At 41.9% G+C, this 25,461-nt stretch overlaps 1 protein-coding gene across 4 annotated transcripts in view; it reads left to right on the forward strand.

Annotated features, from left to right (window-relative positions):
- The window catches only part of ZCCHC9 (zinc finger CCHC-type containing 9), a 72,701-nt gene that overhangs the window by 15,440 nt on the left and 31,800 nt on the right, over positions 1–25,461 (forward strand). For all 4 annotated transcript variants that reach the window (XM_085632411.1, XM_085632409.1, XM_085632408.1 and 1 more), the window contains exons 2-4: positions 4,418–4,858; positions 8,969–9,119; positions 9,985–10,077. In XM_085632411.1, the coding sequence (XP_085488537.1) occupies positions 4,469–4,858; positions 8,969–9,119; positions 9,985–10,077 (634 nt within the window). In that variant the 5' untranslated portion in view covers positions 4,418–4,468. The remainder of the gene's footprint in view (positions 1–4,417; positions 4,859–8,968; positions 9,120–9,984; positions 10,078–25,461) is intronic.

Here is a 25,461-nt window from a genome sequence, read left to right on the forward strand (position 1 = left end):
AGGTTGGACTGTGACTTTATCCAGAGCTAGGTGCGAGTTATTCCACTGTGCATAAAAGTTTGCTGTGAAGGTTGCTCCATGACCATTTGCTCATAAGGCTGTGGCAACAACATATATGCTGACGCTTCCATGGAAGTAAGATGGCAATTGTCACTGTAATCTCTTTTGTGCCAGATTGCCAACGCTTGGCCTGCATCAGCTAAGCTAAAATGTTTAAAATGTTATTCTGGCAGAGCACACATAACTGCTAAGTATCGCCCTGTCAATATTATAAATCTAGCATGTCCTGACTTTTGAACCAACCACTTTCTGCATGCTTGGATTTTTGAATCCACGTTCATTTACACTGTTAGAAGTAAGTCCCAGATTGCAATGTCCTGTAGTCTAAAAAGCCAGCTCGGGCTCACTGTACACTTTTAGCGATTCCCAATGGGGTCGCAAATTGCATGCCTCTTTAATATTAATGATACTGATGCAATTTGCAACCCCATTGGGAACGGTGGGCACTCCCAGGGATGGTGGCCTGCTGGGGTCAGCAGACCTCCCATGTCTGTGTCTGCTTTTAAATAAAGCCTTTTTTTTTTTTTTTAAATGCATCCCGTTTTCCATAAAAGAAAACTGGATGCATCTAAAAGTTGAAACTTTTAAGTTTCATTTTTTAAGGGCAGGCAGATGTCCCTGGGACCACTTCCTGCCCTTAAATATTATTAGAGCCAGTCACAAAGAGGAAGGGGTCCCCTGGGGACCCCTTCCTGTTTGCGAGTAGTTCACCACCCTTCTGCGAAGGGTGGTAAACTGTGACTGTTGTGCAACCGCAGTTGCAGTCACAAAACAGTCATACATGGCATTTGGGGTCGCTATTAGCAAGGGAATGCCCCTTCCCAATAGCGAGTCGCAAAACACTATTTTGGGAGTCGCTAATTTTTCAGTCGCAAAATAGGGTTAGTACATGGGCAACAGGATTTTTGCATGCGCAAACGGGTCTTAGACCCATTTGCGCATACAAAAATCCGTCGTACATCTGGCCCGTAACTCATTCTGCTATTAATTGAATTTTATATTTTAGGATAAAATCGATTAAATAAATAAAAAATATTGATTTTTGTAGAAGTAATTAAACCAATTAACCGAACAAGTTGCCTACATCCAAAGACTGGCGAGAAAATATAGGAATCGGGGATGCCGGGACGGGAAGAGGGAGATATTAGGGATTCACACATTTATTAGGAAAAGGAGTGATGTGGGAAAAAGAAGTAGGTGGATGCTCTTACAAATCAATGTCTCGCATTCCGTCTCCTGTTCAGACTCCACCTAAATATTATATTTTGATCAAGGTGCTCTAATTTATTTACATTTATTTTTTGGATTAAAATGATACCTAACACATTATACTGCACTACCATTACAAATGCTTCTGTGGGTTATTGCCCAGTGTGGGGAGAAAAACAGCATTTTTTTTATTTTGTAAAAATATTTATCTAACATTCAATACAAGTTATGAGTTAAAAAAAAAAAAAAAAAGCTACCACAGAGAGAGTTTCTTGATAGAGGCAATACATGACACTGTTGCCCTTATTCTTCTTGAGTGCTAGAAACCGCCAGAGTCCATAGGGAGACTAACTACAGAAATATAAACCCCTTTCCTGTTTGGGCTTGCATGATAACCACAGCAATGGACATGGTTAAAAATGATGTTGCTGGAACTCCCTACTACCCAGTGGTGTTTGTGTTAAAAAGGAAACCTAAACATTGTTATTCTAGTAAGCGTAGTCTTCTTTCACCATCTAACTAAAGATGTTGAGCGATCCACTACTAGGGTATACACTTTTCATTGACGTAAACTGGCCAGTGCTGGCCACCCGTAACAATCATGAGAGAATGGCACATGTCTAACTCTTTATCATTAGCTATAGCTACTTAATAAGCAGAGGTGTGTTTTCAAGTTACTCTTATACAACATGATGATTAGAATTAAGCACTGCAAGTGGTACATTCCTTATGTTAAAATGCAATGGAAAAAAAGTTTTCTACATGAGGCCAAAGTAATCATGTTTTTCCATAGGATTCCTTCTGGGTTCAGAAGATCCAGCTAAATACTCACTGCAGATTAGCAAAAGCCAATATGCTTCGACCATTTGCCCAAGCATGCTTAAACTAAGTAACGTCATAAGGACCTTATTACACACTTGTCCTGATGAACTCGCATGTGGTTCGCCAATTTTGGTTGTGTAGGACCGTATCTATACCAGATTTTTAGCATATCCACATTTAGATAAATGTAGTTATTGTAAAAATCTGCCATGGATCCGGCCCTCCAGGACCACCATTGGAGGACCCTGTTCTAAACATACAAGAAATGCAGATATTTTAACAGATCAGGGCGTAAGCCAGTTACCCTCTCAGTGTTGAGCCATTTGACAGGAGGATAGAGATAAAGCAGTCTAGGTTAATCCGTATATATTTCTAGTCCCATATTTTGGTCCTAATGTGTTACATTTAGTCAAATAAGAATAGTAATTGGGACTAAAGCTCCACCAAGACCTATAGCAGTTACTGAGATGGACCTAGTAGCGACATTTCACAGGTTGTTTCCCAAGTGTTAGATGGGAGAACCCCATGATGAAGCATGCCACGCTATATGGGTGAGGTTTCTTCATGATCATTTGCAAGTACGACTTGGGCATGTATACACACACAGCCCCTTTGCCCTCCCCACTCACACACATAACCACCCCTGCAAGAAGACATACGGGGAACTAGTAAATGCCACCCTTTGTTATATAATTGTGTAAATGACTTCAACATTTGCAGGACAGAATGGCCTGACATGATTCTTAAAATGAAATCTCCTGAAAAACTGCCAGAGTTGCGGTCTATACTTTGAGTGGTTGTCTAGTGAAACACAGCTGGTAGTGGGAATTGTAGGTGAGAAGCCCTGTTTAAGGCCTGTATCTCCTCTAAAACAAACAAAAATACATTTTTTTTTAAATGAGATCCTGTTGCATAAGGTTTGGGAGGTATGAATCTCCCTGGTGAGTGCTTTTGGTTGTATGAAGGATTTTGAAATATTGAACACCGGGTTAGGATCATAGTGGGCCTCTTCAATTTGGGCAGTTAAATAAACTTTCGTGGATGCATCGATTTGAGCATGATATGCTTTCTGCCCAGTTCTGAATCAGTGCAGGTCATCGTGGTTGTATGCCTGCCGTCATTTGCTTTCTAGTTGTTGGTAGAGCAGCCACTACTCTGCTACAATCGGGGAGAACCAAGGAGCTGAGGGGTGGGATCTACAATTCTTGGAAGGTGTTACAGGGGCTAACTCACTAACTACATTGGTGAGTTAGTTATTTGCTAACTATATTGGTGATGTAGTTATTTAATAGGTTGAGGTCTTCCTCTAGGCTTCCTGTGGCGGTCAGTCAGAGGTAGATAGCAGGGAGTTGAGGTTTGGCTTACCATCATCTTTTCCTATTTACTCGGGGTGCGGATGCCCATGACTGTATGGGGGGGGGCGTGGCTGTCTCAGTTGAACAAAATTCTAAAACAGATTAAGCTATGATCTGACCATGTCTGGTGACTAGGTACTTCTACTACCAGATTGGGGTTGGTAGACCAGATCCCATTCCGAGTATGCCATGCAGTACTCATGGGGTGTTTACTAGCTGGTTTAGACCAATAATATTTAGGGTATTGATGAAATTAGATAAATCGGAGTTATTGGTGACCTCCAGGTGAAAGTTGAAGTCACCAAGGATGATAAAATTGGCATATCGAAGTAGGAGAGGTGCCAAGGACTCCCTTAGGTAGACTAGGAATGTGAGTCCTGGGCCCAGTGGGTGGTAGATTAGGCAGCATGCGAAAGATTGGGCGGGGCTGATTTTTTTAGCAGAAACCTAAACTTTCTGCTCCTTTCAAGAGGTTTAAGTCAAAGGTGCAGCATTGAAATGCATCGCAGAAGATGATGGCTAGGCCACCTCCACTATCCCTCATCTCTGTCGCATCTGAGGATAGTGTATCCTGGAGAAAGGACCTGGGCAATATCCGGATTGCACCATTCCTTGAGCCAAGGTTCTGTTCTGAAATGGAGCTGAGCCCGCCTGACCATGAATTATAGGTGGGCCTGTAGGCATGTATTGTATCAAAGGACAGCTCTAATGAAAGACCAAACTCGCCTTTGCACGTGATACAGGATAATAGACTCTCAATACCGGATTGGTCCTAAACGTAGCATCGGTGAGGAGCAATATGATCAAGTGATTTCAGGAAATCTGAAGTGAATGAATTGCTTGGAGTAGCACAGACAGTGCACACTGGAAGGGGTTTGTGGACACACAGAAGGTTAAAGTAGCATTATGAACTTTTAACAATACCAGAAGCACATTTTAAATGAACCACTGTTTGTTTATTTATTTTGTAGTGCCCTGATGTGCAATGGTGTGAAGCACAGGCTTTTTAAATCTTTCACATCATGACTCGCTGGGCACGTGCCAACAACGTCCACAGGAAGAAAGTTTGTGACGCCACGCCATGGGAGGATCTGAAGCAGGGAACACTGGCAGGTGGGAAAACCTCTTCGAACAAGGCCACCCCAACCACAGGTCAGAAGCATGCCCTGAACAAGTTGGCACCCAGGAAGGAAGCGCGAAAAGTCAAGAACAAAAAGAAAAAAGAGTATTTGAATGATGACGTGAACGGCTTCATGGACTTTCTGAAGGAGACATCACAGATTGTGCAGGGCGGGAAAGTTGTGCCCATTGACCGTAAGGAGCTGATCACTGAAATGACCACTGCACTGAGGAAAGACAATAGGCGTGAGGACCGACGAGTTAAGAGGCAACTGACCAAGAAAAGTCAAATGGTAAGTTCTTCCCCCCCCCCTCTTTAGTCTTAACTTATTATGTAAGTTGTAAATAGTGATTCATACAACTCTTAATTTTAAGTGCAGTTGGCCACAGAGAGGGTACCACTTTTTTGGGTAGGTTGAGAGAGTGCATGGCATGAAAGGACCATCTATAACTGTACGTCTATAGAGTAGACCTGTGGCACCAGAGCGCTTTACATGCATTAACAAATACTGCAACATTTGCAAACCAGAATGGGCATCCATTCCATCGCTTTGCTAATCCCTTTCTACAGATCTGTCGCTAAAGGATTTTAACAGGTTATTTCTACCTTCTTTATCTTCAGCACCGCAAAAATGGTCGGGGTGCACTTTCCCTATAAAAAGCAGTTGACTTAATGTAATATGAAAGCGAGTGCATTGATTCATACTTCCTGACTTAGGGCGTTAGCACATTGGTTCCAATCCATGTAGTGAACATTAGCATATGGAAACTACAATAGGGGACTCGTGAAATAGTTCAGCTAGGTGGAAGTGTCCATGTGGACCCCCTGAATCCCTCATTATAAACCGCTGTTAGGAGCATTGTCACAGAGAAACTCGATTTGAAAATAACTGCAGTAGATGGGGGAGCTGCTACTGCATGGTGCAAGGAAACAAACTGTCTGGAGAATTCTACAGCCCCTAAAACTAACGCCCCACCAAGGTTCCAATTCCGTAGTCCGTATCGTCAAAATTCCCACCTTCCAGTATCACTGACTGCTCTTAAATAAGTCTCCAGAGGTGCAGAGTGGCCAGACAAAGTGAGAGGAATGCGGGAGAGTACTGTGGGGAGGAGATTTGGAATGAGATAACCATCAATAAGATTAAGACATTCCCAAGGTATCAACCATATACACGCTTGTTACTGTGTAGTCTTATCTATAACTGTATGGATAAATATGGCATACATTATTTCACTTCCATGTGCCCGAGGCTGTTCAATCATGTTAAGGAAATATTACAGATTAGTATGAATATTCTCCATTCACTATCTGTAATAATCCTTTAGCATTATGGCCTGTAACGCAACAGTTGCTCTTGTAAAGCGCTCGGATACCTTCGGGTCGAGTTCGCGCTATACACCCCCTTCCAAAAAAGTAATTCCAACTACGCTATTCTAAATGTGGTTGCAAGAAAATTAAATGCAAGTTGCTTCTGTTGTTCCAGTTGTTATTAAGCGGATGTGTCTTCTCTGAATAATCCAAACTCAGCATTCTTGTGATAACTGCACACGGTTCTCCTGCCAAACAGGAATGTTTCACTTAAAATGTCAAAAGAAAATTTAGCACTCCTGTGCTCTATTTTTTCATATCCATTTCCAAGTAGTACTAAAACGAATAGAATAACATCGCCCCCAATTCTGATACAGGCACATTGTATTTTGCTTAACCTGAAATTCCACTTAAACGATGTCATTGAATGAAGTAAGCGGGCCTCCTCCAAACTAAGGTGTGCAAATGACAAGCATTGGCACAGTCAAGTGGTCTGCTGTTGGTTGCCAGCCTTCTGGCTTTGTTCCTGATTGTTTTATTTTACAGGGGTTTTTATAAAACATTGTTGTTTGAGGTGTTGGGCCCACCATTGTGTGCCACACTTTGCCCTAGTAGTGTCTGGCACTGAAAAGTGCTATCTTTTGTGCAGATGCACGCTTTGTGAAAGGGGAGAATACCGTCACTCACAATAAAGTTAGCCAATGGCTGAATTAGGCTGACCCATTGCCATGCTGAATGTTGTAGTGGGCAAAAGATAAATGTAAATGACACAGTAACAGAACAATAGACAAAGAGGGCTGACTGAAAGCAACTATTAGTTTATTGTACATCTAATTTAACTAAAATCAAAAGGTCTTGGCTAACTCCTAGGGGGATCTTCTAAAACGACACCACAACTGGATTAACAGTGGGGACAACACCTATTGATACAGTCTATCAAATAAGATGAGATAATTCTGAAACAGAACTTTTTAAAGTCCGAATTGAAACAGTGTGTTTGTAATACTTTAAGTATAATTTTTGATTGGAAAACATAAATGTTCTATCTGTCAAAGCTTATCAAATGAGCGGCATACAAGCGGCACTTTAGTTTTCCTTGTTGAAAAATACTGGTAGAAAGAACTGCCACGGTGATTGCTCCTAATGCTAATAAAATATAGCTGGTCAAACTTGTCCACTCATGATCTGCTCACTTCTGCAGTTAACCTTTGCTGCAGCACAACTTGCTACTTATAGAAATCTTGGGAAAACCAAGCATTCCAGACTCTGGATAAAACCCTACTGGTTATGTTGGTAGGACACTACCTGAAGGGTGATCTTTCTGCACCTGCTTCAGAAGAACTAGTCTCTAGAATGCAATCAGATACATAGGTGTTGGAACCCATCAATGTAAACTTGATCTGGTACAGATGCTTGTTCCTTGAAGAGGAATTGAACCAGAACACTGAGTTATACAAACTCTTGATGTTATCTCACCTTCCTTGGTCGATTCAGGATGGCTACTTCTCCTATTAGACTTTATTTTCAGATTATGAGCACATTGTTGTTTTGTGCATTCAAGGGTTTTGGAGGTAGACTTTGGGGTGCTTTCTTCTCCAAACATGTTTTTTCTAGGTCACAGAACACATGCCAACGAAGGGCAGCTGCCCAGTTCAGTGGTTTCCCTTTACCTGCATTCCTTTAGCGATTCCAAGTAGAAACACGTTATTCATATACCATTTATCAGCACTATCAGAGTTGCCACACTTAGATGGTGATGTGTTTGGGATACCGCCAAAGGCTTTAAGACTGTGTTTTTTTTTTTTTTTTTTTTTTTAGCAAGTGGAGATAAACTCTCAGGAGTTGAAAAAATTGATTGGTCATGGTTAGTTCTTGAAAAAGGTGCCAAAGCTCTTGGTCTTATTCTCAGATTCTGCATCTCTGCTCTGACTTAGGCGATTTAATTCATACAGATAGATTTTTAATAGCTCGCCAAACCTATCCAAAAGTAGTCCATGTAAGGAGCTGATGTCTTTTCTTCTGCCCATATGCTTCACTGATCCCATTTGACTTATCAGGATATGTTTGGTAAAAATGAAGCCCTCCCTTAGAGAACTGTTTTTCAGTGCTGGGTCTAGTCAACCATTATGTTCACTTTAAGAAAGTGAACTCAAGCAAGTAAGGAAGTTGAGAGCTTGCCTGCGATGGCCCTCTCAAAATTCCCACAATGAAATTTCTACAAATCTGATATGGAGGACCGATACATTTTTTTACATTGTCTATGTATTTGTGTGTTTAGAGGGGCGGGGACACACTTACTCACACTCTCTTTCTCTCTTTCTCTCTTTCTCTCTTTCTCTCTTTCTCTCTTTCTCTCTTTCACTCTTTCACTCTTTCACTCTTTCACTCTTTCACTCTTTCACTCTTTCACTCTTTCACTCTTTCACTCTTTCACTCTTTCACTCTTTCACTCTTTCACTCTTTCACTCTTTCACTCTTTCACTCTTTCACTCTTTCACTCTTTCACTCTTTCACTCTTTCACTCTTTCACTCTTTCACTCTTTCACTCTTTCACTCTTTCACTCTTTCACTCTCTCTCTCCTCACTCTCTCCTCACTCTCTCCTCACTCTCTCCTCACTCTCTTTCTCTCCTCACTCTCTCCTTACTCTCTCCTCACTCTCTCTCTCCCAACTTAATTTACCCCCTCAACAAAAGTTGTTCGGGCTGAGTTAAAAACAAATATTTGCGGTTGTTTGGATAGATTCATTTTAAGCCAAGCATCTTGCCAAAAATCGTCAGTTGCAGTTCACATAGTTCCATATGTTGGCTTTCAGGCGAGCCAGAAGATAAAGACTAACTATCATGAACCTTACAAGTTCCCCCATTTGCTTTTGGCATTCACACCGCAAATGCAGCAAGCCATTTTCAATAGGAGGGCGTTTTGAGAATTTGTTTTATTGGGTTTGCTGTCTTCATGATGATTCATCTGAGCATTATATGTAGATGACTGCTCCTTGTGAAATGCGTTTTTTCCAAAGTTTCCTAGGTAGCTGCTTTGAAACGCAATGCTTACTTGCTAGAAGCTGAAGGACCAAGATGTTCTTTTATTTCTAGTTGTGTTTCCACTGCCGAAAGCCGGGTCATGGTCTTGCAGACTGTAGAGAGGCTCGACAGAGTCAGGAGACGGGGACTGGTATCTGCTACCGGTGTGGTTCTACGGAGCATGATATCAACAAGTGTAGAGCCAAAGTAGACCCAGCTCTTGGTAAGTACCTATGCCCTTTTATCCTTTTGCACCCAAAAAGTAATACACCATGTGACAGAAATGTGAGCATGAGGCCCGTAGTCCTATGTTGGGCTGCTCACCAATGATCTCAGCATTCAGTCCTTTGAAGGCTACTTTAAAAATGGTACTATGATTGAGTGGTGCACTGCTGTGTTTTACTATTCTATTGACAAGGATGTTTTGCGTGATATTTGCAATGTTCCAACACAAGATATTCACAATGTTCTGACAAGATTCTATTTTTATTAACTTAATTGTGCTTAAATTATTTGCCCTGTTAGATTATTCACTTTTTGGAAGACGCTGTGGTGCTTGCAACCCTAGTATATGGTTCTTTAAATGGCTGAGTAGTTGAGGTGCCAACCCACATCCAAGCCTATATGTCCTCCATGCAATCCCTCATACACTGTTGTCCCCCTCTCTAAAGCGGTAGTGCCATCAACGTAGATCTTGAAATTGTGAAGGCGTATTCTGATGCCCCTAGCCAGCTGCAGCATAAATACCTCATTGTGAAGAGGAGCGAGAGCGATGAGCTCTAACAGACTCCACAGTCAAGGGTGACTAACGGGAATAACGCGGCTTATGAACACCCTGGGTTTGCTTCGGTCCCAGTACCTGTTTGCTATTACTTTGCTCAAATAACCAATGTACGCATGAACATCTCAGTGAAGCCTTGTCCAACAAAGTAGAGTCCCAAGTCAAAATCCTTGACGTTGAGGCATTATTTTAGTGCAAAACAGCTTGTCATCAGAAGCATGATCGTGCATGACTGGCTCTAACAGTTTAAAGCATGCCGGCTATAATAATTTGGTTGTATGAATCTATTTATTTTTGCTTTATACAGGGGAATTTCCTTTTGCAAAATGCTTTATTTGTGGAGAGACGGGCCACCTGTCCAGGTCCTGCCCTGATAATCCTAAAGGCCTTTATGGGGCAGGTGAGTGTAAATACCATATGTTACCATGTGTTAAGCAGTAGACTTTTTAGAGGGGATTATTTGCATTGCATTCAAAACTGAGATTGAAACCTTGACAATATTTCACATTGCCCAAATTAGCGTATCAGTATATTGGTAAATTGTGTGATTGGTGTACAGCACAGCCCACCTTTGCACCCTGAAAATATTAGAATCTGAAAAAATAGCTGGAGCTGCATAGTTTGCAGGCTGTGCGATTACAGTGAAAATGTTATTGGTGGAAAACTAGGATTCTGAAAGCATTTTCTGTCACAATCACTACAGAAAATGTCCTTGCTCATCAGAAGAAACTGTTTAAAAATATGCAGACAATAAATAGTCCGCACCTCATTAAGTACTGTTGTCTGTATTTTCTACTAAGTGTTCTGTGTCCCCCACACTGCCTTCTCTGTTAATCCATTGGAATACTGAGCTTCGCTTTGTAAAATCTTGCTCACACAGCGTCAGTGGTCTAGCTTTTTAGAGAATTTGAAAATGTATGTAAAACCGCATATTGCCTGCATTATGTGTATGGGAGAAAACTTTCTGATCAAAGGAGACCTCGTCAAGAGATTTTTATTTTTCCTTGCTATCCGTGATTTCTGCTATGGAGTCTTTGAAGTGACGGGACTTTTTAAGGTCTTTCGTGGTTTGTTTCTCTGCGTAGGGATCACTTTTACTCAGTGTTTAAGGAGTAGTCTAGATCTTGCTATTAACAACTATTTGTTAACATCTATATTCTAGTAAATAGGAGGGTGGGAAGGCACCCCACTGGTAGTTGCAGTGAAAATTAGATGCATGGTCAAAATAGAATGATTTCATGCTACGTAATCATCAAACACGTATTGGTCAATGCAAATAAAAACAGATTTATCCAAGGCTGCATTGTCCACTCTTTGCACGGTTTTCACCTGTTTTCAGAAAATTTGAAAAAAGTACTTATTGCAATGATAACATGTTTTACTGCTAAACACTAGAAAAATGCAAAGTTAATTTGTTTATTCACATTCTTCTTAAACCCAAATGTAGCTGTGATTTTTAATTGATGTGGTGCACCTCCTGTAACAGTGCCCCACTCCCACTTCTTCGGAAGTTTGGGGTGGAAGGAGTTGTATGACCTGAGGCCGAGACCTTTACTGAGAAGACAGATAGATTTGCAGTGTTCACTTAGAAGGGAATCGCCACCTTAGGTAAAAGAACAAATGTTAATACGTGTACCCCAATAAGAAGGAATATCCAGGTAGGGTAGACGTGGTCAACCATGACACAGATTGTAAACTGAATAGAGATGATGACAGTATAAAGCACTATTTAAATTTAGATGATACCAGTAGCACTATATGTGAGCCATTTCCTAGATCAAGATTTAATCTGGTATGAAATAATCAAAGACATTAACACTTTTAAAAAAAAGAGACCTACAAATTATATTGTGCTATTGTTACTGGATATGTGCAAATAATCTTACCAAGTTTAGTCTCTTACTACAACTTGGATGCAGTCTGAAATGCTACTGATTTCATAAAAAAACTCAGACATGGAACTTTGACAGTTATCGTTTGATTGCTTTATTTAACACTGATGCAGCCTTGTTTTTTTTACTGTGTCCCCCAAAGTTATTCTGTATCAGAGTGCTTTTACTTGAGCACCAGTTGCTTTACACAAGAACACATACATTTTTTGTTAGGTACGGGGAGATTAAGTGATATGCTCAGCATCATTTGAGCGTCATTGCCGAGACTCGAACCCCGTTCCCCAGATTTGAGATCGACCGACACATCTTCTTCCCAAACATCTAATTACAAGTATTAACTGAGAAAATGAAGACTGTACAGTCTACTCAAACAACAAGCAATGGCAATGCCAATAGGTCTGGCTTATGAATGAAAGTGCGTTTTGTGTCACTAATGGGTTTAGGTACTCAAATGATCATATGTGCACTCCGTCACTCGTATTTGCACTAATGCATCCATTCACTGACTCATTCTTGCATTCACCCTCTGACGCAATCGCAATAAAACACACAAACTTCACTTATGTACCATAAATTAAAAGACTATAAGTAGGAAAATTAAAAATATACTGCTGTCTAAAGACAGTGAACATATGCTTGCAATAACAACCCTAGACCCAGCAGCAGGTGTCCATCTTTGAGAGGTATTGTAAATAGTCTATTGTTGTTTTAAAGTTCTAGCATGGCCACCATATTTAGAACCAATGTGTTGGCCATCTTGGAATGGTAAAAGAATGATACACTATTGACAGGAGCATTTATGAATTGTCTCCTAGTTTAGAGGAACTGGCCACACAGGATGTGGCGCACTGCAGGTAACCTGAGTAGCAAGCAAGTGACCAGTTAGCACCTACAGAGCTGTAGTATTGCCTTTTAATAATAAAATAAATAGAAAAGAAGCACCTAAATGAAACGGTAACTATAAAAGGAGAAAATTGAAAACATAAAGGACTGACACTGATGCATTCTCATTTTCACATGTGAGCAGAAAATGATGTCCTTCACAGGACAAGAGAGCCAATTACTGCACCATTAACCTATGCCGTATACTGTCCTGGTGAATCAGAGTAGACCAGTGGCAAAACAGAGCTGAATCAAAGGCCCTTTATCTACCTATAGGGATTATATGCTATAGAGAAAGACGTGTATTATTTATTGATTTTCTTTGTTACAAGATCCTGGCAGACAGCTAAGCAAACATTATTACAGTGTGAATCTACTCCCTTTAGGGTTTGTCATAGGCAGTAACCAACACACAATCCTATCCTACAAAGGTAGTCTGTGACATTTCATTTAACAAAATACCTATGTGTAGGCTTTAATACAGAGAAATAATACAGCCTTAAATGCCTATTGATGTTAACATGTGCTTTTTACAGTCAATATGTTAGGCCTACTGCATTCCTCATAACTTTACAAAATGAACAGATCAGGCATATGGCATTGGAAATATATTTTCCTTGTGAAGCAACAAGGCCTTTTAGCTGTTATCCTTGGATTGTCACCACAACCAACTCTGACCTACTATGTTGGTTTTAATCCTTTCCACTAGGCAACCATCAGGTATGCCATAATAAAATTACAAATAAGTGCACAATGCAGTTGTCAAAACAATATAATATCCCTATTATTAGAATCTAATCTGGATTGCTTTAGTGCAAATCGTCCATCCCCAAGGCTTGGTTGTTTGGGTCACGAACACCAAAACCCTTGTCTACTAAGGTAATCTGCAAGATTCCATGTAACAAAAAACTTGCCTGCAAACTTTAGAACAGTGTAATAACAATTCACCCATAAAAGCCTATCTCCTTTTACGCATGCTGTTCACAATAAGTAAATAATTCCAACTTGGTTTTTCATAAGTGTTCGTCATACGAAGATCACACCTGAGGAATTCGACATAACCTTTCCCAGTGTACTGATAACGCCTCTAGCCTTTACCAATGGCTTGACACTGTATACAAACAACCAAAGGAAATGATGGACGGAGTGTTGAACATCGCAAGCACTCACCCCCAGTCAACTGATCTGGGTTTAATCCATCACCGTTCTTTAGCCCACTCTGCCACCCCAGTGCAGACATGGCCATATGCAAATCAGTCTGACCCTGTGCCTCATGGGAACAGTCCAGCCCGAACTGCCAAGCCATGTCTTCCCTGGACTGGAAACAAGCTTCCTAGGACCGGTTTCTGGCATTTCAGCCGTCTTCAGCCAGGCTTGCTTGAATCCAGTGGCAAAGTGAGCAAGGCACTCATGTCTGAGCATACCCTGCCAACTTATGGCGAACACAGCAAAAACCAAAGGAAATGATGGACGGAGTATTGAACATTGCAAGCACTCACCCCCAGTCAATTGATCTGGGTTTAATCCATCACCGTTCTTTAGCCCACTCTGCCACCCCAGTTCAGACATGGCCATATGCAAATCAGTCTGACCCTGTGCCTCATGGGAACAGTCCAGCTGTATACAAAACAAGCTTACTGAAGAGTGAATTAACTGGCAACAATCATGCATACAATAGTAAAATTACGAATATTTATAAATGAGGGTTGGGAAAACAATGTCAAACCTCTCTCAATAGGCCTATCAGGAATCCTCACTGGTAAATTCTGCCCCTTGGGTTTGCCAGAAGGATTCCCTACCCAATACCCTTACCTAGTATGGCAGTTTCTAAGATTACTTGTAACCAAATACCATTCTACAGCCTGTAGCACAATTTGACAACAATCCACTTTTCAAGGTCTATTGGATTTACCATATTCTTTTCACAATAAAAAGGTTGTTTGTCTTTGTAAAAGCTGTTCATAATAAATAGGCCAGACCTATGGGATCTGGCATAACATTTCCCTTAACACCAGTCAAGCCTATACGTATTCTCATTGGCATGTCACCATAACCAACTCGTGTCCACTGTATGGAGTATAAACTTTCCTGTAAGGCAACCATCAGGCATACAGTTATAAAATTGCAAAGGTATTTGAAATTACAGTTGACTTGACAAAATACTATCTCTTCTAGCATAGTTTAACAAGGAATCTCACAGTGCAATTCTTCTGTACCCATGGTTTGTCAGAGGGGGTGACCAACACCCAAACCCTACTAAAGTATTCTTTGCGATTCAATGTAATAAAAACATTATCTGTAGGTTTTAATTCCGAAAAATATCAATGCATCCTTAAACACCTATTGACTTTAACATAATGCTTTTCACAGTCAGTGTGCCAGGCGTATGCCTTCATTGTAACTTTTCATGATAAACAACCAGGCCTATATCCTTAATCATCGGCATGTCACACAAACCAACTCAAGCCTAATGTACTGAGCGTAAGGTTTCTACCAGGCAACCATCCCGCATACAGTCATAAAACTACAAATTGTTATAAAATTATAGTTGGCAAAGTAAAATACTATCTCTTGAAAGAAACCCTAACAATGATAATTGTAATGCATATCTTATATCCTCGCTGTTTGTTCAGGTGAAACACCAAATCTTTTGCCTACTATGATAATCTGTGAAATGAAATGAAACGAAAAACTTCCCTACAGGCTTGAGCACGGAGTAATACCATCCATCCCTACAGATCTGTTTTTAACTCCTGTTTTTCTCAAGAAGTTGTGCAGGCCTACTGATTTTGTTATAACATTTCATTGCATAAGAGACCAAACCTCTGAAATGTGGCATTGATTTTGCCAATGAACCCTTTATCCATGGCTTTACCCAGTACTGGCCATTATAATAAGTTATAAGATTACAAATATGTACACAAATACAGCTTGCAAAACCATATACAACCCCACTCAACAGGCAGGTCTAACGAGTCATCACTGTGAAAGTCCCCAGGGTTTGTGTGAGTGGGAGGCCAACGTCAAAACCCTTGCTCATTTATTGTAATCTGTGAAATTGCATGTAAGCAAATATTTATTGGTAGGCTTTAATATAGAGTAATAACAATCCACACTTAAATGCCTATACTGTAACATATACTTTTCCCAAAAAATAATTCACGACTAATGCCTTTATCATAACACCTCATAATAAAAAAGATCAGACCTGTAGACATATTTGACTTGCCACCATAAGCAACTCCGTTCTGCTGTATCTATTTTATATGCTTTAACACAAGGCAAAAAGTGTCATACAAGCAGTATTTTGGGGTAAAGTACACAGATTCATCCCTATCATATCCTGTACTCAGGGGACCCAACATGTGGATGGTGCCTAAGCCCCTCTGTCAGTACTCTGAAAGTTCTTTTTTGATCATATACATTCATGCAACAGTTGTACTGCCGAGCCAGCCCCAAAAGCCATGTAGTTTAGTAGATTCTGGGTATTTCCTACTGCTCCCAAATGCAAATCTGATATCTAAGTTCATGTTGAAAAGGGACGGTACTGGGGCTGCAATACACTCCTCATGACCTTGCTCTTCCCCCTCTGTGCCGCTGCCGGAGAAAGACCAATACAGTAAATTATCTGGTGATCCAATGCACTTTATTAGCTTTGCAATAGCGTGTGACCCTGACAGTTCAAGCGCAGGCAGTTGGATAAATACAATTATCACAGCTTCATGGAGGACAAACACTTTTTATGGAAGCAAACCACTTCTGCACCATCAAAACATGTACCCCCGGCTCCCAACATGTTAGTGGAGCCTAAGCCCTTGTCCTGGTGATTCTCACATAATTGTCTAGAGACAGCTGCACTGCCAAGCCAGACCATAAAAAGGGTTAATAGTGGCTTAGAGAATTAAGCAAAGGAAACTGGCCGTCCATTTCTTGAATAGCACCAGCAAGTCACGGAGAATCTATAAGAACTTTCACTTGGCCAATACATTTCAGCTGACGCTGTTCAAAGGTCTTTCGTCAGGTTCACTATTCACACGTTAAAGAATGTTTGCTGGGACCATCATTGCTGTGTCGTCTTTTTCATCAAGATCTTAGAGAGCTGGCACGCAACCTGTGACAGAGTCCAAAATTAGTGCAGTACTGATGGGATATTTAATCAAAAAACAAATCTTTTTTCCTTGCCAGAATTCTATATTCAAACAAGAATTTGTTTTTCAAAACCTTTCAAACATACACTAGATGATTGGTCGAATAGATCCAATCAAGGGAAACAAAATCAAAAACAAATAAAATAATAGAAAATAGTAAGAGGTATACTCAATGCTGGGAATCCAATACAAATATTTTTACATTTTATTGTAATTGTTTAGTCTTTGAAAACCAATAACTTTTATATATCAAAATCTCTATCAGTTTTTTCAATAGAAAAATCACAAATGTTATCAAACAGTTGAATAGACTTTGTTACACGCCAAGGTTGTAAAGTATTTCCATGAGTGTTTCGGAGAATAGGCCATGCATTATTCAGAACAACCACTCAATCAAAACACAAGACTCTATCCCTAGAGTACATGAGGTATTTCTATCTAAATTGTTAAGGTTGATGTGGGGAGAAGGTCTCTTAGTGGATCAAACCCACAAGACCATCTTCAGGACTGAAAAAAGTGACTGTGACCCTTAGGTCTGCACAAAACATAAGTTGTGGTTGCAGATAAAAAAAATGTAGATAGGCACGGTATGAGACTAAATCAAACAAAGGCCAGAGGCTCTTCTTTCTTTTAAATAGCTTATCAAATCATCGTGGTGACAGTTGCTAAACAATCTGCTTACAGCAAGGCACAGGTGTCTAACGTATTGCCTTCAAAATTGCAAATATTATACACTAGTATAATCACCTCAGGGACCTATATTAAATAAAGTCTGTTATAAATCCTTTAAAATGGACCCTTGAACTAGAGATGGGTACGAGCACTTTGATGCGGGGAAGCACGTACAATGAGCTCAATGGGTATCATTCAAAATGTATTGTAGAGAAGTTGTGTGGACCGGTCTCACCCCACCTCCTTTCACTTCTCCTGTGCCTCCACTCCCATCTCTCTTCCTTTTAGTGCCACAGTGTGCCCTTTCGATTAAAGTGTACCTAATAAGTTAAGTAATATTGAATGAAAGAGAGGCTGCACATTTCTTTATACTACACTGCCTGAACATAAACCCTGCAGCAGATTTCCTTTTGACTATTTGTACTCATACACACGAGTCATGGAACCAGTAGATCTCAGGGTAATTTAACTTTACAACACTTATACAAATGGGTGTGGACATGCATTCCAATCATTAATATAACTGCTAATAGACAGTATAACGACAGGGTGGGAAAAAAGTTACGTAGACTAAGAAAGACCTATTCTATTCTATAGAGTGCATGGTGACCCTTAGACATCCCAGTCCTAGTCGAGGTGACATTACATAAGAGACTGATGTGAGGGATTGTTGAATAGCCACGTTTTTAGTAGTTTCTGAAACGAGCATTCATTGCCTGTAGATCGCAGAGCCAGCGGGACAGTGCTCCAGAGAGAGGAGCCAATGCAACTGACTGACCTTAATCCTCTTCTGGTTCTTCTGATACGAGGGATAGCAGCCCTGTATTCATAGGAGGAGAGAAGGGCCCTCGTCTGGGTGTGGAGGGTTATGAACTGATGAGAGATGGGAGGTCCCTGTCTTTAAGTGCTCTAAAAGCAATACAAAGAGCCTTAAATGTGATTCTCTGGGAGACTAGTAACATATGAAGGTCACGCAGACCTTTCAACACTGACTCATGTCTCTGCATTCATAACACGGCACATGTAGCCGCTTTCTGCACGACTTGTAATTTGCTAATAACGGCTTTGGGTGCTCCCAGGAAGAGAGAATTTCTGTAGTCCAGGTGAGAGAGGATAAATACCTGGACCACTAGTCTTTGGGAAGTCATGGGAAGCAAAGAGTATTTTCCGAAGCATTCAGAGAATTCCAAAACGGCAAGCCGAGAGTTTGGCGGCCTTATTCTCCATCAGTTTTTCCAGCCAAACTCTCAAATATTTATAGATGTTTTTGGGGGTGGGAGGCAGATTTAAACAGTCCGGCTATCCCAGAGACTGTTGAGGAGATTGATGGCTCCCCAAACCATCAACTCAGTTTTGTTGCTGTTAAGCTTCAGGCAGGATTTATACATCCAGCTGGCCACCACCTCCATGCAAGGTCCTACAATGGAAGAAGACGGATCCTGTTCTGGTGTGGGTGAAAAACCCAGTTGAGTATCATCCACATATGATACTATGGAGATTTCAAATGGTTTCACAATATCTGCCAGTGGCTGCATGTATGAAATACAAGGTTTTGGGCTTAAGGATGACCCCTGCGGGACACCACAGTGGAGAAGAAAGGTATCTGACTCATCTCGTATACCTGGAAGGAAGGAAGGAAGGAAGAAAGAAAGGACCGTAGCTAATCTAGGGCAGTTTCTGAAACTACGGCCCTGAAAATCTTTTCCAGAAGGATATCATGATTCATGAAGTCAGAAGGCAGCGGTAAGATCAAGGAGGATAATAGCAGCTGTGCCAACTTGCTCAAGCATCACTTGAACGTCCACCACCACTGCTAAAAGGGTGGTCTCAGTGCTGTGTTTGAGCCAGAAACCTGTTTGGGTGGGGTGGAGTACGTTGTTGGTTTCAGTGGATTCCAAGTGATGCATATTGACGTGTTTTTCCAACACTTTACTCTGTGCTGGAAGCAGGGATATAGGTCAATAGTTTACCAAGCAGGTGGGATCTGCGTTTGTTTTCTTTAAAATGGCTTTAACAATTTCATGCTTCCATGCCGCTGGGACTATTCCCTTTGCTAAGGACAGATTGGCCATTTCCAGGAGAATAGGAAAAGTAACTTCAGCACCTAAGGAGAGAATCCTAGACTGTGCAGGATCACGAGAGAGACAGATTTAACTTAACTAAAAATAGACATAAAGCTGTCATAGGATAGAGGGGGATTTCTGAAAGGACTTAGATTCTACCATTCATTCATGCGTGCTTCTAGACTGAACATTGGGGTCCAAAGCTCCCTCCATTTCTTGGAAAGATCAACAAATGTTGGTTATTTTGTTATGAAAAAAGGTAGAAAGATGGGTTCAAGGTCCGGGCCATTAGATCTGGGTTATAGCTGAGCTTGGGTGATTTTATACCTCATGAGGAAACCAGACTAATGAAGATCAAGCTGATCAAAATGTCAAATTGATGGAAACATGAGAATTGATGGAAGGGAAAAAGGAACGGTTTGTTTTCTATGTCTGATTTGTAGCGTTAAGTGAATGAAAACTGGGCCGTTTTCTATGTCTGTCACCAGAGCAGGAGAAAGTAATGGGAAGACGCTGACTGGGGAGAGAATAGAGAACACCAACTTGGAGGATTGTGAAATGGAGCATGAGTGGGGATTATATGAAGTATTGATACTATGGTATCTATGTTTCAAAATGCCCCTCTCCAGTTGACGGGTGACCCAAGCGAGGATGTATCCAGCTTTAATAGCTAGTTTACCAACGCCTTAGATAGTGGCCCCTCCCAGATCTGTGACAACCTCTAGGAACAAACCTTCAGCCCCTTTGTTTTCTACGGCATGAGCTGAGAAAAGTCTATGTAAGAAACTTGAACGCTCCTGGAGACAATCATATGACCCTGTGACCAAAAGCTCCTATAGAGAGGCTTTAAAAAAATTCCAGTCTTAAGCGTAACACTATGCGGGACTACTCCTCTAACCAAATTAAACTGTATGACAATTCGGCTAAAAACCTTTTTAAAATTGTCCAATGTTTCACTAAACCCGTGGCTCTGGATAGAACTGAGACTCTCTCCTCCCCTACCCCCTGTGCTGACTTGTCGGACGTTTTTCAGGAAAAAATCCAAATAATTTACTTTACCTTCCCCTTCAACATGAATTTGCTTGCACAAAATCCAACTCCTGATCTGCACAATAATTGGTCTAAATTCCGTCCAATTCCTCATGATGCGTCTCTCAAGGAAATGGATAAATGTAAATCTGGATCCCTAGGAGACCCCTGCCCGGCTCAGTTTTTTAAACTACTTGCCCCCTGTTTTAATGCCCCCCTGAACCACATTTGGCACTTTTCCTTGACTACTGATATCTATTCTGCGGAATGGAAACAAGTCTTCCTACTGCCAATAATCAAGAAACTGGATGCCGACTGAGCAGAACATACAAACTTTAGACCCATCTCTCTCCTGCCTGCTCCAGCTAAAATTCTGGAGCAGGAAGTTCAGAGACCACTCTCAGAATTCCTAGAATTAAATAATCTGTTTCATGACTCTCAATCAGGCTTTAGTGCGGGATATAGCATGGAGACAGCATTTCTGGAAGTTGCAGAAAGCGTGTGTGAGGCCGTGGACCAGGGCAGCTCAGTAATGCTGGTGCTGCTTGACCTGTCCGCAGCATTCGACACAGTGGCCCATCCGATTCTCCTGGAGAGACTCACACATCTGGGAGTGCAGGGTACCACTCTGTCCTGGCTCCAGTCTTTTCTGGTGAACCTCTCACAACGTGTATTTCTGCGGCCGTATGTTTCCTCCCAGAAGCCTCATGTATGTGGGGGCATCAGGGATCGGCACTGAGTCCCTTACTTTTTAATGTTTAACTCACCCTCTTGCGACTTTGGTTGAGTCTTTCGGAGTGAAAGTGATCTCCTACGCAGATGACACCCAGCTGATGTTCATGTTCAAAGAACACTAAGAGGGGGCTTTTATCAACTTTAGGCAATGCCTGAATAACATCTCGCCCTGGAAAACTCAGAATAGCTTAAAGATGGACACAGGGGGTGGGGGGCCGGAGTTAGCTCGCGATCAAGATGGCCGCTTGAGCCGAGAGCTCCGATAGACCGCCACACTATCCGTTTAATGTCCTACAGCTGTGCCTCATTTGCACCGTGAAACGGTGACTCATGACCCCCTGAGGTTCCATGGAGCTGATTACACGAAGAGCGACTCGCCAATCTGCTTCCTAGGTGAAGTTGCAGCCCATCGCTGATCCCGGGCTGGCTGGGCTCCGGACGCTGATTCAGAGCCGGGCCTGCTGGGGTCCGGAGGCCTCCTTCATCCTCCCCGGCCGGGGGGGGGTGTCGCTCTGCCCTCGAGGCAATCCCGTTGCGACGGCTGCAGGGCGATGTCACTGGCCTGACACTGTGGTGGATTGGTCGCCCCTGCCTTTGTTCGCGGAACTGCTGTGCCCCTGGCGATAGGCGGGGCTGGCTGCTTGACGGAGGCTGCTGAGCGGCCTGGTAACAACTTAGAACCCGGCACCTGGGGGAGAGCATAGGCCGCGCTCTCTTGGATGCCTCCAGGACTCCTGAAAAGAAGCTGGTGAGTGGGCTTCAGAGGACTCTGAGGCCCGCCGGGGAGCTCAGCTGATTTTCTTCGTGGCGGCCCTGCGAGTGAAGCGCCCCTGCCCCCCTCCCCTCAGATCTGTTGACTTCTCCGGTCCCCCGGCGGAGGCCTGCTGTTTGCGGTGAGACCGGCCTGGCGCTACTGTGATTTTGCCACCCCTACCAGTATTTACTGGCCTCTGGTGTCCCTGGTGGCCGGCAGCGGCAGGACTGACTGCCTGTGGGACGAGACTGGTCGGCCTGGAGTGTGCGGAGGCCGCGCTCGCTGGATTGCCTGCCGAACGCCTGAAGCGACGCCAGTGAGTGAGGCCCAGGGAACATCGAGACCCGCTGGGGGGCCTACCACTTTCCTCTGCAGTGGTTTGGCGCGTGTAGCGCATCCCTCCTCCCTAGAGCTGCTAGTCTCTGCGGACCCCCTGCCGAGCACTGCGTGTTGTTTTGATCCCCTTCTGCCTGGTTGCCTCCCGCAGCCAGCTTGGTGCATGCTTGGGGGGGGGGAACCGCGAGACCGCGCACTGCCCTGCGACCCACCACAGACTCCTACAGACTGTGGCGAGCTGACCACGGATTGACCAAGAGAGGAATGGTTAATGACGCCAGATATTGTAGCTATTGTGCCGCTTGCCAGGGGTGGGGCGGACACCCCACTGCGCGCAAGACACTATAAATGAAGACTGGTTGGTGGGAAACGACTGCTCTTTGAGGCCCCCTCGGAATTTCGTGCCGGACGCTGCTGGTGGGTCCATCGGGAGCATCACGGGCCTGCCGGAATCCACACCTACAGGGAACATGGAGCTCTTCATAGAAAAGCTTCTGAAGACACTACTGGGCGACTCCTTTTTCAAGTATGTTTGTGGTGGAGAGGGCACACCGCTCTGTTGGCCCGAGACCAGCACGGGATGCATCCCCCAGACCGCTCATAGCGAAACTGCTAAACTACAGGGATCGGGATGTCGCACTTAAACTAGCCCGCAAGAAACCACCACTACGAATGAAGAGACCACTCCGCAAACTTGGAGCAGACTACGCCATGTTATATCCCCCGAAACTGAGAGTAAACCGGCAGGGTTGATGCAGATTGGGGTGTACAAAATCTCCCTACTTCCACGGATAGAGTAATTTCACAGTTACACGCACATACACTCACCATACACTAGGGCCCATTTCACTAACATACACTCTAATACTCTACCAGCATTGAACCTGTGGAAAGAAACCTTCATAAACTCCTAAACCCCACACCTACACCGAGGTCGATAAGACCTAGCTATTGCAATTGTCATAATCTAAACAATCTATACATTAATAATCAAATAGAGTACTCAATAATTGACAAGAAATAATCACCAACACCATATTTAAAATTATGATTCTTTATCTAAAATTAGTCAACGAAATTATTCAGAATAAATCATTTTCTCATAATTACCTATTCTAGCTAAATGTCAGAATGGGTCATCAGGACAAGTCTCTCAGTAGAAATCTCCCAAGTCACCGTCTTCACAGCATCGATCCTCACCAACGCAGGTTTGGGAAGAAAATGGCAAAGTGGCAAAAACCCTCTCTAGACTAACAATTTTTATAGCATTTCGAACAAAGAAAAGAAACAAAAAAATATTCATTGCGTCCGCTGAACCTCCGAGCAAAGCGAGAAGGAAAGGATGTAGCATCGCTACATTTGGAAAAATCTCCGCTCCGAAAAAGTCACAAAAATAAAAAGACAGAACAGGAACTAAATATTAAATGTATCTTCTCAACTTCCACACATTTCCTCTGGTGAGCTCAGAGTTTAGAGTCTTTCTTTAAAGCTCCTTTGTTTTCCAAGGCTGCCAAGGCTGTCCCAATGCATCTGGAGACTTGCCCAGATCTGCTGCTGTCCTCACGGAAAGTTTTAACCAGGCAAGGACTGTGGACAGATGACTCGCATCCATATTCAGCAAGGCCTTTTCCATCACAAATTCTCACTCGAAACCTGGCTTCAAAAGTCAGCCATCTTTGATTAGGCCACAATAGGCCACAATAGACCATCTTAATTAAAAGAGACAAAACAACGTTACCACAGCATAGTGTTTGAACAGTGTTAACCCCACTAATACCCTTATGTGTATGTAATTATCTAGCTTTAGCAACACAAAAAAGCATTAATTCAAAAGCGTTTCGTGCTTAAAATAAACAGCACTCAGCAACGTTTATTTAATAAAACATGCACATTTATTAATAGCAATACAAAAGCGTTCCCACGTGTCGGTTTTCTTATCATTAGTATGTTGGTAAGTTTAAACACACACTTACACAAAACAAATAATTATTAATTAATGATTATTAATTTTAATCATAACAAATAGACAAACCAGAGCTTCAAAACCCTATAGATTTCATTTAGAAAATCCTGCTCCAGCAATCCCCCCTTTGGTGATTTTATCACCAAATAACGCAAAAAAAAACAAAATTAGTGACATTTAGTCCCATTTTAGGAGAAATTTGAAATGTCTTTTTCCTCCTTACACAACACTACACACCAGACACTTTCATCATCCCTCTTTGTTTCTAAGTAGACACTCTCCCTCAATTCTTCTAATTCAATTTCTTGTGATTCTCTTTTCAACCTTTTAATTCTCTTTTCATTATTTCTTTTAATTAATTTATTTTTCCCTCCCCTGTTTTTACAACACAAACACACTAATCTCAATATCAATAAAGCAACAATTATACAAGTTAAAGGAAACAATATCTTACCTATAATAGTACTACCTATTTTTGCAATAAAACTCTTAACAGCTATCACCCTATTAGCTATTTTAGTCCAGATACTTTCAGCTTCAAGTGGTACTAATTCTTCATGCAAATCAGTAATATTTTTGATATAGATCTTCAGGTCTTTGCTTTCGTCTGGAATGTAAGTGCAACAATGTTGAACTTTCAGCATTCCACAAACTCCACCCTCCTTAGCCAATAAAATATCAAGAGCAAGTCTATTTTGCATAGACATAGCACGCACGGCAATTAATTCCGTATTCACCAAAAGAAACCCTCCAGCGGTATTTGTCGATAAGCGATCCACCACTGTTGACAGTTTCCGAATCCCATTAGCATTTAAAGAAATTCCCACTGCTGGAATTAAAGCTCCAAAAATGTCACCCACAATTTCAAACCAAGTTTCCCTCTTGAAGCGCATTAGTAAATTAATATGTTCTACATCTTCTATTCTATCTATATGAAAAATCTTTTGAAAAACCAGGCCCACATAACACGTGCCATACCAATGGTCAGGCAACTTGTAATAAGCCTTGTTCCCACAAACATAATACACTCCTGGAAAAATTGTATCTTCTCCACCTCTGAAACCCCATCCTGTTGCAATGAAGTATGTATCATGACATTCACTAGTCCCAACAAAATATGTATCATATTGGGATTTCCCTCTTGTAATACACAGCTTACCTTTCTGTGGTGCATCTAAAGCTAAAGTTGGACTAGCTCAATTTCTCAATTCTTTTCCCATCTCAATGTCCCAAATTGTCTCACTCACTTTATATTTCCCTTCCTTTTCATGCATACTCAATCTCCTTTCCTCCACCATGTTCAGGAAAGC

This window comes from Triturus cristatus, chromosome 2_1, assembly GCF_964204655.1.
Source record: "Triturus cristatus chromosome 2_1, aTriCri1.1, whole genome shotgun sequence".
Classification (NCBI taxonomy): Eukaryota; Metazoa; Chordata; class Amphibia; order Caudata; family Salamandridae; genus Triturus; species Triturus cristatus.